General features: G+C 28.6%; 3 protein-coding genes across 3 annotated transcripts; 2 read left to right on the top strand and 1 right to left on the bottom strand.

Moving 5' to 3' along the window:
* Positions 1-57: 57 nt before the first annotated feature.
* On the top strand, positions 58-9715 carry LOC138935529 (gamma-aminobutyric acid receptor subunit alpha-6). Its single transcript, XM_070300177.1, has 11 exons — positions 58-92; positions 4234-4463; positions 4738-4805; positions 5265-5485; positions 5929-6011; positions 7047-7246; positions 7352-7439; positions 7882-8042; positions 8484-8663; positions 9059-9207; positions 9393-9715. The coding sequence occupies exons 1-11, from the start codon at positions 70-72 to the stop codon at positions 9613-9615; spliced, it is 1626 nt and encodes a 541-aa protein (XP_070156278.1). The 5' UTR covers positions 58-69; the 3' UTR covers positions 9616-9715.
* A 492-nt stretch (positions 9716-10207) lies between these two features.
* Positions 10208-12206, top strand: LOC138935569 (uncharacterized). The gene is made up of 2 exons (XM_070300236.1): positions 10208-10293; positions 10605-12206. The coding sequence occupies exon 2, from the start codon at positions 10649-10651 to the stop codon at positions 11405-11407; it is 759 nt and encodes a 252-aa protein (XP_070156337.1). The 5' UTR covers positions 10208-10293; positions 10605-10648; the 3' UTR covers positions 11408-12206.
* Positions 12207-12705: 499 nt separating this feature from the next.
* Positions 12706-17728, bottom strand: LOC138935568 (Rab escort protein). The gene is made up of 11 exons (XM_070300235.1): positions 17400-17728; positions 17227-17293; positions 16500-16691; positions 16220-16412; positions 15886-16123; positions 15567-15789; positions 15271-15477; positions 15038-15162; positions 14799-14956; positions 14536-14706; positions 12706-14204 (listed from the first exon to the last, which is right to left on the bottom strand). Exons 1-11 carry the CDS (start codon positions 17446-17448, stop codon positions 14031-14033), a joined length of 1797 nt encoding a protein of 598 aa, XP_070156336.1. The 5' UTR covers positions 17449-17728; the 3' UTR covers positions 12706-14030.
* Between the last annotated feature and the right edge of the window lie 23 nt (positions 17729-17751).

Raw genomic sequence — 17751 nt, 5'->3', positions numbered from 1 at the left:
GCATCATCGACAAATACGAGAATATCTTTGGACATTTTCAAGTGGAACGATCGTCAATCAATATCGAAGATGACACCGAAGGAACTATCATTGTGAGTAATTTTTGACGAATTATCATAACGATGTTCATTTACGACACTTGTAGAAGATACGCGTCTCTTAAATGCACACTTTTTTATTTTATATATATTTTATAATAAATAGCGCATATATTGTCACCCGAAAAGATTCTTTTTTTTTTTTTTTTTTACATGTATTTCTCGTTGCCTTTATATTTTATTTTAAAGTAATCTTGAAGCAGATCGTTGAAGCTAATATTAAAAATGTGAATGTATTTGCACGCTTAAAAAAAAAAAAAAAAAAAAAAAAAAAAAAATTAATAAAAACTAATTATATATTTAATTATTTTATGATATATTTGAAATATATATAAAGCGCGCTATCACATAGAACTCTTAATTATATGGTATCAGGCGAGCTATCAAGTATATACATATAGAATTCTCAATTTTTTATGATACTTTTTTTTTTTTTTTAATATGTCAATCTTAAGTTAGTAATTTGCAATAAATACGAAGAATTGTTAGATAATTAAAATATGTTGACATATAAATCAAATTGTCAAAAATAACTATAATTGCATCAATTTTAAATTATAATTATAATGCCTTTTCCTATATCATTAAATTACATCTAATTGTTTTAGTTAAGATGATTGCAAAAACTCGGATAACGTGTACGAAACGAAAAATTATTCTCGAATAATGCTCTATCTTGTATAAAAAAAAAAAAAAAAAAACTATAGTACCGTTTATTATTCGGGTCGCTTTTAATTCATTTAATGTAATCATTGTTTTAATACTCCTTATATTCACAAACGTTTTGCATCTTGAATAAAAATTGCTGTATAACAAAGCCAGAGCGCTTCTGACGCATGAAACTCAGAGATGCATCTTAAGCAATTATCAACGTACGCGTAGATCGTGAAAAGCATCTGAATATTTCAAGAGCAGATTTTGAGGCAGCCATCACAGGAAATCTAATTACTCTTTGAACTTAATCGAGCAAATTTAGCAAGTTATTATTCATGTATACAAACGTCGATCATTCAGAAACACATCTTTTCATATGCCATCCGATTGTAACAATAAATATAATTGTAAATTGCTTTTGCACGTTTTAACCAAATAATAACGATATTTTATGAATTAATAATATAATGATTTTATAATAAAGTAAATAATAAAAAGTTCTTTGTGTATTTGATAAGCAATTGCAATGATAAAAAATGTGGTAATATTAGAAAACAAAAATAATCAAGCTTATAATAACACAGGTAATAAGATAATTTTGCAAAAATTTCCAAACTGTGAATTCTCTACATCACACAATCAATGCTATATTCAAAATATACACGCGGACACATTCCCGTCGATGTATAACATTACATTTTTGTAGATTAATTAATTAAAAAGCGCAATTAAAATTTCTTACAAGTAATAATGTTTTTACGTCAATATACTATCAAAGAAAAAGTAATACTCTCTATTTGGTTCGCATTTTAAAAATTATAAAGTTTATACGATACTTTACAAGACATAAAATAAGAAAAATTTATTTTTAATAAATTTATAATGTTTATTACTTTGATTCTTTTATTTTGCGATATAAAAATGTATTAACTCTTTAAACTTTATAATTAAATTTTCAAATTAAACTGTAAACTGAGTAAACTGACTTATCTCATGGTGTCTTTTTACAAACCTTTGAATCCTACAAGTAGATCTTCGTACGATTTCTCACTTTATGTTTGTGTTGACTCGCATTGTATAATTGTATATTATTCATTAACAATTAATCATTACAGACTAAAAATTAATTGATAATTTATATTGATACAAATTATTTGATTATTTTATATTGACAATAGATTCTCGAGCGTTAAAATTTCTTTCCTTATGGTTATTTTTTTTTATGAGGATAGGTTTTTTTCAATTTCGATAAACAAAATCGTTGCCTACGTTCTATCGCTATCACTCGAAACTTTATACAGTTTGAATCGTTTGAAAATCGGGAATAAAATGCGCATACAATCTCGCAAGATGGTGATGTAACAAGGCGTAACGTTCTTCCGAAACAATGATGCGAACCCTCGTGGATCACGGACGGATGCTGCTGAATCGGCGAATGACAAGAGGCACTTTCGTCCACTTTTCCTTCCCGCCGCGATCCCAGCCTCGCTTTATACCTTAAAATCAAATGATGCTCGTCGTTTACCCCTTTTGCGACTTTATTACGAAATTTCGAGTCCTCCACGATGGAAATTAAAAAGGATACGAAGTGTCGAGACGTAATGTTGAATCGTAACTTGATAAAATCATGTTGTATGGACTCAAATCTTTCTACATGCTATAAGCTCGGAGCTATAGGATCACTCGAACCTGCGTGATCTATAAAATTCAGTTTAGTAAGATTTGTAAGACACCGCTCTTAAGTTACCGCACGTTTCTCACTTATAATTATCTACGTATTTGCAACCGCAAAGTTTTTCTTTGCACATTGCTTTGCAAAATACTTTATGAAGTTTACGGAAGATATATCGCGCGCAATAAGATTCTGCTAAGCTTATAATTAGCAAGCGAATATCCTCACGCGTGTGTTGCGAGCTGCGGTTTATCTGACCCCTGCATGAATAAAGTTCTGGCACGCGGACGATGCTGTTTCGCGATGGCTATGTCGAAAGGACGACAGGGAATGTGGACAATAGAGACGAGGGAGAGAAAGAGCGTGCTTCACATAACTCCTTGTAATATCTTTGTAACATTAACGTCGTCATTGTGTCACGTTACACTTCGAGAAGTTTTGAATATTGTGCTTTGAATCTTTCGTCGAGTGGAAATCGACGAAAAACTCGGCGCACGATATTTTTAAAAGTAATTAAAAATAGATGAATAGATACAGGATATAAATGCTCTATGATTTGTACACTGGATGATTTTTGTTTGTATATATATAAATAAACAGGAGTATAATTTAAAGGCAAAGGATATTATAAGTGAATAGGAATAAGTATGGATGCAAGTACAATAGTTTACATTTTATTTATGTCATTAGATTGTATATAATTGGAAATATTAAATAAGATTAAATTTTTCGTGAAATTTTATGTCAATAATTTAAAGAATATTACACGTGGTATTAATTGTGTAAAGCAATATATATATGTTCTCGTTACAACGAAGATATTATAAAAATTTTAAACTGACAATGAGAATGATATTAATTGGTTCTCTTTAGGATTAAAATACGTGCGTAATCGATACGATTTGAAATAAATTTCTCTCGATAGGACAGAATATCAACTTTAGGGAGGAATCGAGCAGGTACGATGATCGATCTCATTCACATAATCATAAAAATGCACTCATGTCCACTAAATGCTTAATGAATTCCAATTATTGACATTTAGGACTTATTTATAATGCTGAATATAATTATCAATTCTTATTAAAACACACACACACACACACACACACACACACACACACACATATTATATTTTCTCTATTTACAATTGTAAATGTATCTCTCTAATCCGCCTATTTCAATTATTTTGTTTTGATTCGTATATTTAAAATATAAAAAAGATTATATTTTATCTCATTTTTGTTTATTTATTATTTTATTTGTTTATATAAATATCTTTAAATTCATTTATAATTTCGACATAATTAATAATTATATGAAAAACTTGAATAAATATATCTATAATAATTTATTTTATTGTACAATCAAGTAAAAATATATTTTTTTCACTCTAATAAACTTCTAATTTGATTGATTTAATAAATAGATATTTATCAAAAAAAAAAAATATATATATATATATATATATATATATATATGAGCATATGTATGTATGTATAATTTTGTTATTAATTAGTAGAGTATTTTCTGTTAAAATGCAAAAGTTCCGTTATAAGTAATTTCCCTTAAACGAAAGTTAAATTAAATTTTCCTAATGAAATATGTAATTTTACAAGAAACTTGTCAGTCATTGTAGAGGGGAATGTAAGCGACTTTTAATAGAATTCCGTATATCAGAAATCTATCCAACAGAAATTCGGTTTGTTTAGTTTGCGCGCAATATCATTTAATTTTTTTATAAAAATAATATTACATGATCTTATCACTGGTAAAGTAATAAATGTACCTGTGTTTATATGTGTGTAGCTTTATTGTTCTCGTGTCGCTCACTGTGTGCAAGTATCGTTATTATGCATTCGAAATCAAAGCAACGTCGGATTTTGCGTCGTCGTCATTCGGATCGTTGGAATCAACGTTGACAGTTGACAGGGTACCCAGGGCCACCTTGAACGATATCGTCTCGAAGAACATCACTATGGTCCTCGAGAATCTGCTGATGAATTATGAAAATAGTCAACTACCTACGCATGGTAAAGGTAAAGAAAAAGTTAAGAGGTGTGCGAAATCCTTTCTATTATACAATCACAATTAATTATTAAATATTAAATATTTAAATTTAAAAGATCTTTTTTTTTCTATAAAGAACGTTGGATTAATAAATAATATTCGAATACAATAAAAGCATACACATATATCCAATATTGATATTAATATTACGATATTAATGTGACGAACAATGTTATGCTGCGGTCGCTAGAACATTGAAACTGCATTTCATTATGCATTATGTCCTATATCGTATTTTTTTAGGCATACCCACAATAGTGAAAACCAATATCCTAATTAGGAGTATGGGTCCAGTGTCCGAGCTCGATATGGTGAGTTTCGAAATTTTTCATTAGAAAAACTATAGCAATAAATTTGCTTTATCTTTTTTTAGCACACACACACACAGTTACGTATAAAATAGTATAAGTACGTAATGTCCCATAATATTTGTGTGCAATTACTAAAATAAAAATTAATTATTTACCGCAACTAATGATTGTTAGGTAATTTCATCATTTTAATATTCTTTTATTTTGTAATATAAAGTATTAACAACGTTTAATAAATTTAAAAACTCGTGAGAGATGTAACACACACATATTTGAGAGAGATACACACTTATTTATTATAAAAATTAGATTATGTAACAATATTTTTTTTTGTTTTTGATCGGTCACTTTTTGACGCCCTTTTTATCCCATGCTTTCTAATAGATAATCCAATAAACAATCCAAATCCCCATCCGATAGCGAATCTAATGTAATATCGTTTGAAAATTATTCCGCCAGGATTATTCGATGGACTGCTATTTCCGTCAATCGTGGCGTGATTCACGTTTGAGTTTTCTGGGCCCGATCAAATCTCTCAGTCTTAGCATTAAAATGCTCGAAAGGATCTGGCGTCCTGATACTTACTTTTACAATGGCAAGCATAGTTACGTGCATACGATTACAGTGCCGAACAAATTGTTAAGGATCTCCCAGGACGGCGATATATTGTATTCCATGAGGTCTGTTCGCGCGTGAATTTACGCATCAAATCGCACGATTTTGCCAATTCTAGCTAGATATTTTTGTAGTTTCCTTGTATCGTTGCATCTGCGCGATCGACATGTAGAAAAATTTAATTATAAACTCGGCAATACATATATTTTTCCGCGAAAAATATCGTGGTAATGATTTTTTTTGCTCTGAAAGTAATTATAATAGATAAATTAAATTTTTTTTGTTCTAGCAAAGCACATCTAATAATATAAAATTAAATAATTAAAAAAAAAATCACAGAGAGGTGCAAATTTCTAAATATAAATACCGTTCAATTTTATATAATACGATGGAATTATAATAATATGTGAAAAATTGCACAATACAAATTGTTATGTTATCAATGTCGCGAAATTTTTTTTTTTTATCTGCTTTTTAAAAATATTGTCTTCGTAATATATGCACACAGGCTTACTATCAAGGCTAAATGTCCCATGGAGTTGAGGAACTTCCCTATGGATCGACAATCTTGCCCATTAATAATGGGAAGCTGTACGTATCAATCTCTCAAACAAGATAACTACTTGGTATATACGTAGCATTTTGAGAAAATAGTATATTACAGTTAGAAAAAAATTTGTGTATGTTTAAAGAGAAAAATTTTCAATTTTGTAGAATAAAAAAATATTATCAGATAAAAGGTTCTTCTGATCAATAATATCGTGGCTTTCCTTTTTTAAGTTGCAATTTAGAAATGCTTAGAAAACACAAAATATTTTTATGCTTTTGTCGCTAAATTGAATCTGAACTCGATGGAAACGTAACGAAACTGAGACAAATAACACTTTACTCGTATGCCATCACACGTCTCACGTTATGCTGCTCCTCATATAACATCCACCGATATTATTCCTCGGTGAGTGTTCGGAATTATCCACGCCGAAGTTACGATTGCAATAAATTCGATATTCCTTTACGTTTCGGCTTTACGGTGGCCTTTGATGGTCCACCTTCTGTGTCGCAACAGCTGGCACCGAGGCCCATTATGCGATGTAATATCAGAATTTACTATCATAAGTGCATCGAACTTTTTTCAAATCAAGAGGCATGATTTAAAATTTATTCGAATAGCAAAGAAACTTTTGAATAAAATGTTATACAAGAATATCAGCAAATATATCTTGAAGGATTTTCATTGTTCAAGATTGATATATAATCCAGGGATAAACATAGAATATCATATATAGTTATAATTATGATTACATTGTTTATAAAATATTTAAAAAATATTATAATGAAATATTTCTATGTAATGATATCCTTTAGTAATGATATCGTTAAAAGTAGATACACATATCTTTGATTTTGTTATATTTCAATGGAGCAATTTTCGTTAGCTAAAAAAAGGAAGATTTGAATAAAGATAGAAATTAATTGTTTCGCCGAGAGTAAATTTTAAAATAAATAATATACTTATATAAGTATTGTATCGTACACTGCTTGAAGGCTCATTTTGGCCTATCTCTCTCTCTACATATATGCACTTAAATTTCTTTTATAATATTGTTACATACCTATATTTATTAGATGCGTACACATCGGGACAATTGATTTATGAATGGCAAGAAGGTTCGTCGGTGAACTTTGTGCCTGGAATGGCACTTTCGCAATTCGATTTAATGGGCTCGCCGTATAGAAATCTCACATTTGTTCGTCGTGAGGGCGAGTTCTCGGTATTACAAGTATCTTTCAATTTGCAACGGCATACCGGATACTTTCTTATACAAGTAAGCACGCGCTACAAAAATGTAACGATTATTATAAATATTTACAACAATTAGAGCGTAATAAAGTATATATAAGAATAAAAAGATTTTATTATGCATCGACAGGTTTATGTACCATGTGTCTTGATAGTTGTATTAAGTTGGGTATCTTTTTGGATTCATCGTGAAGCAACAAGCGATCGAGTAGGTTTAGGTATGTCCTTTCAAAAATCGATCCTTAAAACTTTTTTTCTTTTCAATTTCTAGCGATATATGTATAATTATCTCACAAGTTTATTCTTTTATATCTAAAATATATAATATATTTTTCTGTATTTTTTATATATAATATAAAGTTAAAAATTTTTTCAAAGATTATAATTAATTAATCTAATCATGGCCCCAAGTTTTGAAATCTTTTAACTTTTTCTTCCAATGCAGATATTTGAAGAAATCATATAGATATGATTTATATATATGATTGATATAATTATTTTTTTATTCATATTTGCATCATTTTTCTTTTGCTTATTATAAAAAAAACATTGTAAATTTATTTTTATTATTATTATTTTATATAGGTTCTTCACTATATACCTACAGCGTTTAATGGAAGATTCTCAGTCGTGGATAAGACTATATTATAAATTTTACAGGTATCACTACCGTCTTGACGTTATCAACGATAAGCCTCGATTCCAGAACGGATTTGCCGAAAGTTAGATATGCTACTGCTTTAGATTGGTTTCTCTTGATGAGTTTCGGTTATTGCATCGCTACCCTTTTGGAATTTGCCGGTGTTCATTACTTCACGAAGGTGATAATATTGTATAATTGCGATATTTCTAACATCTGATTGCATTTTTTATAAGAAGGAGAAGATATGTATTATATATCGAGAATTTCCAATTATAATCAATGAAATTAAATATATTGGAAATTAAATTATGAAAGTATTTATAAAACAATTATAAAATTAATAATAAAATTAAATAATGTAAAATCATTGAAGAGCGAATATTTTATGACACATTTCATATTTTATGTTACAACAAATATTAAATTATATTTTTAAACATATTTTATAAATTCTTAACTTTGATAATTTTGTTTTAATACATATTCTTTCGTACAGAATGAAAAGTTGAGAAAATTAATTTTTGTACAAGAAATCTTTTGCATAAATTTACATTATATAAATATGTATTTATAAAAAAATTAAAATTTATATACTAACTTAATATTGATTAATTTACAGATTGGTAGCGGCGAGATTCCTTTGGATGATGAAGAGTGGGAAGAGTGGGAAGGCATCACGAGTGAAGGATTCGAGGATACATTTCGCACAATGATTTCTTGCAGTCCTCAGACTGTTCATCCGGAAATCGTTGGCACGAGTACCAGAAGACGCGGATCTCTTATGTCTACACTGTGCAGCGTAAGTTGGAAATATCATCGATGAAAACTATTGCATTTGAAACGAAACATCCAAATATATATAATATGAGACATTTTTCTTATGGAAAAATTAATTATTTTTATACACGCAATTAAAAAGTTTTTTAAATATATCTTTAGATACATTTGCGTTGTTTATATATTCTAGCTTTCTTATAAAGATAGATAAATTAATTTATACGAATTAATTTATTAATAATTAATATATAGTTTCTCTTTCATATAAATTTATCAAAATTCTTAATCTTTGAAATTATACATTAACGTAAAAATACTTTATTTTTTAAATTCTTTTTCTAAATTCTTAACAATTTTTTTCTTAGAATTATTTGATAAAATATCAATTATTATACATTCAAATTTTGCCTTTGGCAGGATGGGGTCACATATGAAGATTCTTGTCGTTCTATAACAGTCGCTGTTTCTTCAAAGCCGTCAACGATGGAAAGACAGACACAAACTGAGCTCGTTTTACCATTATGGCGGCAGTTTCTCTATTGCTTAGCAGGAGATGATGCTTTCAGGTATCCATTAATGCTCTTGTGCAGAAAAGTATACTTTTGTATTTTAAATTATTTATAATAATGCTTGCAGGAAACTATTATTCTATATACAATATTAGATACATATTAATAATTAATATATATAAACATATTCATAATAAACATATAAGGCATGTTAAATATTAAATTAATATTAAATATTACAGACGTCGTCGGCAACGGGAAGTAGCTAGTAGCTATCGAAAATGCGGTGATCATATATCGAGACACATAAACAGCGTGTCTTACATCGACAGAGTGGCGCGCGTAATCTTTCCTGCGTCTTTTGGTTTACTTAACGTTTGCTACTGGGTAGTTTATGTTACCTATCAAGAGGAATTTAAATGGCAGGACCCACCGATCGGATCGATAACACCAATTTCCCATTAACGAGATCTGAATAAGTGACAATAAAGTATAAAAGATATATGTATATGTACATGGGTTGCGTTTCGATATTCACCGCCAATATTGAAAATCTATAGTTTAAGTCACGTACACTATAGATTTTCAGTACTTGGAATAAATATCTAAACGCAACCATAATACTCTATATTACGAATCGGAGAAATCAGAAACTCTACGCATTTCTCCAGCTCTTTTTCATAAATTGAATTTCTTAAATTGAGTTAATAATTGTTCAATATATTATATATTATATTTAATTAACATGTTATATATTTTTATAATATGCATCACATTACTTGGCATATGCAAACTGTTAATTGCGATATAACAACGAAATACTTGTATGAGTGCTAATATTACATTCGTCGTATGATAAGTTTTGTCGAATGCATTGATTGGCTGCTGTTGCAAGAAACTTTCGAGACACGGGAAATAGTCCATCTTCGATAGCCAATCGGTACGTCCAGCAAACACATTTTGTACGATAAATGTAATGTCAGCTTCTCTAGCTTTTCTCTATATTATGATATATTCTGCTTCGAACAGTTGGTAAGTCTGATGATTTCATAGCACCGTATTGTGTGTGAACAAATAATAAAATTCTAAAAAGTTACTCTTTCGAACAATTGTGTAAAAGATAGAAATGAAAAATTTCTCCAAGTATGTTCTACATAGAAGGATTAAAGACTTTTCCCTTTTTTTCTTATTCCTTCGTAAAAAAATATATATATATATAAAAATATATCATTTTTTTATGTTAAAAAGTTAGTTATTTGAAAAAATGTATTTTAATTAGTGATGACAAAAAGATTTTATCATCATTAATTAAAACTTTAATGTTCTAAAAATTATATATGCAAAATATAATATATATGAGTTTTTGAAAGTTAATGCAACTATGAAAGTCTTTTTTATTAAATATAGCTTAGTGATTTAAGTTATATTTTTCAATATAATATTTTTTATTGTAGCATCAGAAATAGGAAGAAACTACATCATTTTAATATAAAATTTAATGTGTAATAATCAAAAAATGGAACATAATGGCAAAGTAATTTGCAATGAAGCATTGGAAGAAATTGATCAGAATATTGTCAAAGTCGAGTTGATGAAATGTGAAGAAAATTTTGACACTGAAACTCTAGCAGTTGATCTATCTCCTCCAATAGAAGAATATAATACCACTGTTTTGCCGAAACGTAGAGGTAGACGTAGGAAGACATCGTTAGATTTCATCAAGTTGCAGTCTTCAACATCAAAGCTAAATTACTCCACGACAGACTTAAAATTTGGATTGTGGAAGGATCGCTTCCGCCCGATACGACCAAAACCTTCACCACCAAAATCTTTACCATTTAGTATCCCATCATTAAAACATAAATCATTTGGAATGTCATCTTCATCGAATATACCCATCTTAACACCAAATGTGAATGTGCCAAGTAAGAATAAAACTTTGGATAGTCCTAGCAAAACAAATCATTGCATTAGAATAGACAATAATGATACCGAAAGTATTATATCAACAACTAAGGAATGCAAGGTTAATAAAAATGTAAATGCAAATTTGAACACCATGGCCAGCAGTAAAGGTTTGCATAATACTAAGATAACATCTATATCCCACAAGAGTAGTATCGAATTATTTTTTGCAAGTATGGCGCAGACTGTGTTGAATTTGCCTAGGGAAGTACAAGCGGATATTAAAATGCAGATCTGTAAGATTGTTACTATGGCGGAGGTAAAGTATTCTGGATTACAGATCAAAGGCTGATTAAACTTTGAAAACTGACAATCTATTGTTATCTATCAAGTTGGAATTTGTGCAGATTTTTATTATATATATATAAGATTTTGTATAAAAAATAATTGAATATATAATTTAAAATTTATATATGTATGAACAATTGATATTATATGTATATATATATATCAAATCTCGAGCATTGTTTTAAATTTATTATAACTCAAACATAATTTTTTTATTTTTTTCTTATTATGAACTCTATAGTTCACTTCCTGAAATATAGTGATATATAATTAAAAATCATTGTTATATACAGATACATATATATATATGAAACTTAATGAATACTATCTATTCTAAGTTCTAAATTCTGTTTCTTTAAAATTATCATATATATACGTAGCATAACTATTAAATACAAACATTCTTTTAAATCATAATGGTTTATTTTTAATGAGGAACAAAGAGAGAGAATATTCATGAATACAGATAGCGTTCGTGTTAATTTAAATTGAATTATATCTTTATATATATGTAATGATTCTGTATATGTGCTCTTTTATTTTTAGATCATAAATGCAATTTGCATTATCTGTTATACATTGATATTAAAAATGTAGCGAGCAAACTATCGACAAAAAAGCGGAAAAATATATAGATTTTATTATGTACATGTAATCGACAAAAATTATATTAAGTCATACAATTTTCTATGACAATCTAAGTTTTTTGAAAATACAATTAACTCATAAAAAATAAAATGTTTATAAATAAAAATATTTGTTTATGAAAGCAGTACATAGTTTTGTAAAAAGGTACTATTACATAATTAAATATGTAGTGTAACATTGTAAACAAATGCTGATATATATTATAAAGAAATTATTTTTAATTTGTTAGAAATTATTTGCATGTATAACACAAACATCACAATTATCTCTTTAAAAACTTGTGTTCATGTTAATTAATCCTTACTATATTATTAAATAGTATAAATGTTGTTATACATGTATAATATTAAACGTAAAAGAAAAATAATAAATATATTTGTAAGATTTTTCGTATAAATTAATTTTTTGCAATCCTATAAAAATACATGATAATGAAAAAAGGTACCAGAAGTATATCTATAAAATAAAAAAAAAAAAACTCAATGTAGATGAGCCTCTAAAAAGACAAATTAATTAACTTTAGTTTTCGTAAATTTAATTTTAGTACCAGTGTATATGATTAATGTTCTGGTACTAAAATAAAGTTACAAAGTAAAGTTACTAAGTACTAAAATAAGAATTGATCAGTTTGGTTTTTAAAGTTCATATACGTTTTGAAAAAAATTATGAGTCTGCATTTATATTTAAATATTAAAATGAGAAAAAATGCTACTTCTCACAGCCACGAATTTCTTTTTACTTTTAATAAGGAAATGAATTATTCTTCAACATATTAATAATTATACTGAGGAATTTTACATTATATATATAATTTGTTATAAGGAAAATTCTAAAATAAATAATATTAATTGCTTCCTCATAAAATTAAATTACATGAATAATAGACTAAGATGATTTATATCTCTAAAAACCATTTTTAATTGTTATCTTATTTAAGCCACAAACACGTTGGATGAGTACAATCACATTCATAATTATATACATAAATATAAATTCGTTAAAATAATCAATTTTTTCCTTTTTTTTTCGTTCGACATAAAATCATTGAAAAAATTATTTATTATAACATAATGCATCAAAAATGACAATTGTGCACTAAACTGTTAACAAATTATTAATTTCAACTGAGTTTAGATTGCGCATTTTTTTTTGTTATGTTTATTACAGATATATTGTGACAAGTGCATTGAAGCTAACATATTCATTTATGTATAATGTATATGATACAAACTATCAATCTCATACATAATGACAATTATCTAAATGACTCGTGCACATACAGTACATTATATATAATTGCAGTGTACTATTAATACCTATTGAAGTATAAAAGCGTGACGTCATATTTTTGTATTTTTATCATTTCTACCAATATTGTTATGTGATTTGTAGCGTATGTATATCTTGAATCTAATGATAGCGCTATGTATACTTAGAATGGATTTCAAAATGCATCTGAATTTTTTTTACGTGATATGCGTTCAATTCCACAAAAAGAATTATGAATATATATAAAAATAATAATATTAAAAAAATGTGAACCTAATAAATATATAATAAATTTATATTTACTTTGGTAAACGCATTTGTGCTCTCCTAACGAGTCTGTGTCCTTACAAAAGCATAATACTATCTGCTCATATTATAAATAAAATGTGAAATGCTAGACTGTCTTATCTATATTGGCGTGAGATAAATCGGAGATACGTAATTCAATGATGAAAATATTCTGAATAGACGAGAAACGTATATGAATAACACAAAACAAGATAAGAATCTGTGACAAGTGAAATTTCTCTTTGTTATTACTGTCTCACATGGTATCTCATGGTTTTAATTTTTCTTTTTTTTTTAAATATGTTTAATTTTATACGTTTTGTAAGGAAATGCAATAATGATAAAGATAAAAGACACTAAAGGCGCAAAAGCCTTATCTTCTCTTCCATATTGGAGACGCATAAGCATTGTGTCGTAATTATTCATTCTTCTTTTTCGGCTTTTTCAACATCTTGCTTCTCTTCACCTTCTGCAGGCTCACCACCTTCGAATTTCGGACCTGGTGTTTCATCGCCTTCCAAAACGATTTCTTCTGGATCAGGTGCACGCGGTAGAAAATCTTCATCTGGGTACATAGACTCAAAAATACTTTTAGCCTAGAAATAAAAAACAAGTTAAAAAAAAGAATATATACTTAATACAATTTTAAATAATAAGAAAGTATATATTATTTATTATATATATTAAAGTAATCAAATAAGCTACCATTCTATATTAGACATATTTAATAATCATATTAAGAATCATATAAGATATAATTACTTACAGGAAGAAGAAAGCATTTAAATAGTTAATTGTATTTTTCATACACATAAAATTATTTTATTATATTATATTACTATATACATATATGTAAGTTTATTATATTATGTTACTGTATGAGATTTCGTTATTAATATTTATATATTTATATTAATATTATTATACCTGGTTCACAGCAAAATCGAAATCAAGTTCAAGATCTGGTCCAGAACATAAGTGTATGTTACTCGGCGCAGAGTTGCTTAATTTAATATCGCTTGCAGGTAAATTCAAATACAAGGACCATAATACTTTAGGTAGTGGATATTCACTTTCTTCCTTTTCTTTTTGATCAATCTAATATAATTATTAAAAAGAAATCGATTAAACATGTCAACACCTCAGAGAGGTTTATTTTAATTTATATATATTAAAAATTTTTTTATTACCTGGAGATGTCGTTTATCAGGAGAAACCGTTTGGGTATGAGAAGAATTACGTACAGCATTGGTGGAATCAAATGGTTCAGCTCTCAGGAACTTATTCACGATATATGCCAGATCTTCCTTTGCATTCTTAGTACGTTTACATGTCATATGAACCATGACTAAGAAAAAGAAAGGAAAAACACGATATAGACACAAATCGAAGTGATTCTGAAATATATTCACATTAATTTTATACATACACAATCCTTGAGGACAAGCATTGGTGGATGGTCCCAATTCAATTAGAGTAACAGGTTCTTGACCTTGTTCTTCTGGTGGATAGTACAAAAGAGTTAGACTTTCTTTTTCGCCTTGAATAATAGATCTATAGAAACAAAGTAATGTCTAATAAAATTTATTGTGTACGCACATATATACAATATTATATATAATTATCTTCTAAATTGTGCATAAAATCGCGTGTAGGAAATACCTATCGGTGATAAAAATTCCGCGCGAAATTTGATTTTCTCCTTCAGAGGCTACAATCTCTGGTGGCAAGTGTCCTTGTCCTACAACTAAATGCTCCAAAGCTAATCGCTGTTTTCCAGTAATAATAGCTTTACATTTATCTTCATTAACTACTACACCGTCTAATTGTCTTTTTAAGCAATAAACTCCGCCAAAGACTGCACATAGTCTAAAAAAAAATGCAAAAAAAATTATTTTTACAATATTGTAGTCAATTATTTATAAGAAAAGTTTGACATACATTCTTGCAAAATATACCTGCAAAAACATTGAGGCAGCTCCCCGCTTCCATACATAGGCCATAAAAAGGGTGTATTTCCATAACGTCCAAGACTATTGAGAAAATGTTTCGTACGATTAACACCATCTCTACATGATGTTTTATCCGTTGCCATTGCAATAGCTTGTACAACATAATGCTGTACTATAGGTGTAAGATTTTTTGTATTAAGATATTCTAAGAATGTTTTATCACGAAAACCTAAAAAGTAAATGAGATAAATTAGATTCAGATTAAATCATAAATGTGTGATGAAATATATAATTAAGTCAAGAAACTACACTTCATGTTACATACCATCAAACTCTGGACTATCGGCACCTTGTTCCATGCAAGATGTTAGAAGTTGCATCAACATTCTCTTCTCGACCACGCTAACAGTTTTATTCGCAAATACATCGGCTCGAGAGCAAGGGACTTGCGTAAGTTTACCATCCATATAAGTAGCAACCCTAGAAACTGCACGGAATTCGGCATAACGTGCAATGTTGCTAGAAATTAACAGTTCCACTAATTCGCCACGGGCAAATAATAGCTATAATAAAAATTACATATTATGAATCATATATATTGAAAAGAAATATATACATATGTGTATTCTCTTGTTTCGTTACAGATATAATAATTTTACTTTAGGTGCCAGATCAATATTAAATCTTCTATATTCCTTTTTTATACGGTCTATGCTCCATTGTTTCATTGTTTCATTATCTTTCTTGTCAGCCTTGTCCTGATCAGTCTTTTCCGTACTTTCGGCCGCGACGCTATCTCCAGAACTCTCAGTTTGAGTATCTTTTGAGGAAACATCAGGCAAATCTGCCTCACTATACAGAAAAGAAAAAAAAACCTCTAGTTAAAATATATAAAATATTTAAAAATCATCAAGTAATTAATATATGTTCACTTCTTACTTGTAAATATACCAGGTTTCTCCAATATTCTCGACCGTAGAATATTGATCACTAGCCTTTAAAAATTTTTCATCCTCTTCCAAATCAATATTTATATTTCTAATATTATTCTTAGCTATTTTTAAATCTTCTATCCATTTTTGTAAGCCATCAAAATTAAATGTAGCCCAAAGACCTCCATAATATTCATTGCTAAATTAAAAAGTAACACTTATTTTTAAAAAAAGTATATAATTATTGCATATTTCCTTATCTTTGTTATAAATAGTTTATCATATCATTCTAAGAAATGTGTGCAGATCTCTTTATCTCTAACAACAAAAATGATAAAAATTCAAGATAAAAGACAGATTACTAATTTTTTCTTTTTCTCAAATACATGAGCAAAATTATTCTATATATTTTATATAATTTATTTGATATAAATAAATAAATAAATAAATAAATAAATAATTTATATATATATATATATATATATCTTCTTTCATATTTTGAAAAAATGTTTAATATTCAGTTACATTAACTATTAACTATAATTGACATGCAATTAATGGTATATTAAATGTATCATAATTATTTCATATACAATTTTGACATTTTTTGATATTTAATGAGACAATGAATATATTAATCGTCTTTGCAATTACGTATATTATATATGTGGGTTTGAATAATAATTAACGATGCAGAAGGAGATAGAAAAAGATAAATGCCGGCCGGGCATCACCTGTCCAGGTGTAGAACCTTTTTGCCGATCCTGCTTGCCGCCGCGGCGACGATGGACTCGGTCATACCTGTCGGGAATCATGATAGAGAGAGAGATTATTGGTGAAAAAAATTCGTTTCCCGGCGAATACAGGGCGACTCATTCTTCTCTCTCGTATTGATAAAAATCAATACCTGTTCCTACGACGACCACATCGTATTCGGTCGGCAAATCGTCCTCCATGGCTGTTTTCTCCGCAGCTGTCTCGGAGCCGATCGAATTCACGGGCGATTAATCGTATAAAGGGTATAATTCGACAATACTAGATGCGACAGATGCGGATCGATTAATTCATCATCTTCGGCGATCGCGATACCAACGAAATTTTTGCAAAAGAGGCCCCGCCCTGCACACAAACTTTCACTCGCTCGCAACTCACGGGCTTTCACCCCTTTTTGTTCCAAGTTTGACAGAACGGTGCAATACGCCAAGCAATGACAGGGAGAACGAGGAACGAGGTCGTAGGAAGGGGAAGGGAGAGAGGGA

This window comes from Polyergus mexicanus, unplaced genomic scaffold, assembly GCF_030449975.1.
Source record: "Polyergus mexicanus isolate NDT 795.1 unplaced genomic scaffold, iyPolMexi1.0 SCAF_8, whole genome shotgun sequence".
NCBI classification, from domain to species: Eukaryota; Metazoa; Arthropoda; class Insecta; order Hymenoptera; family Formicidae; genus Polyergus; species Polyergus mexicanus.
The sequence above is the reverse complement of the archived record's forward strand: the minus strand, read 5'-3'. Positions and strand labels throughout refer to the sequence as shown.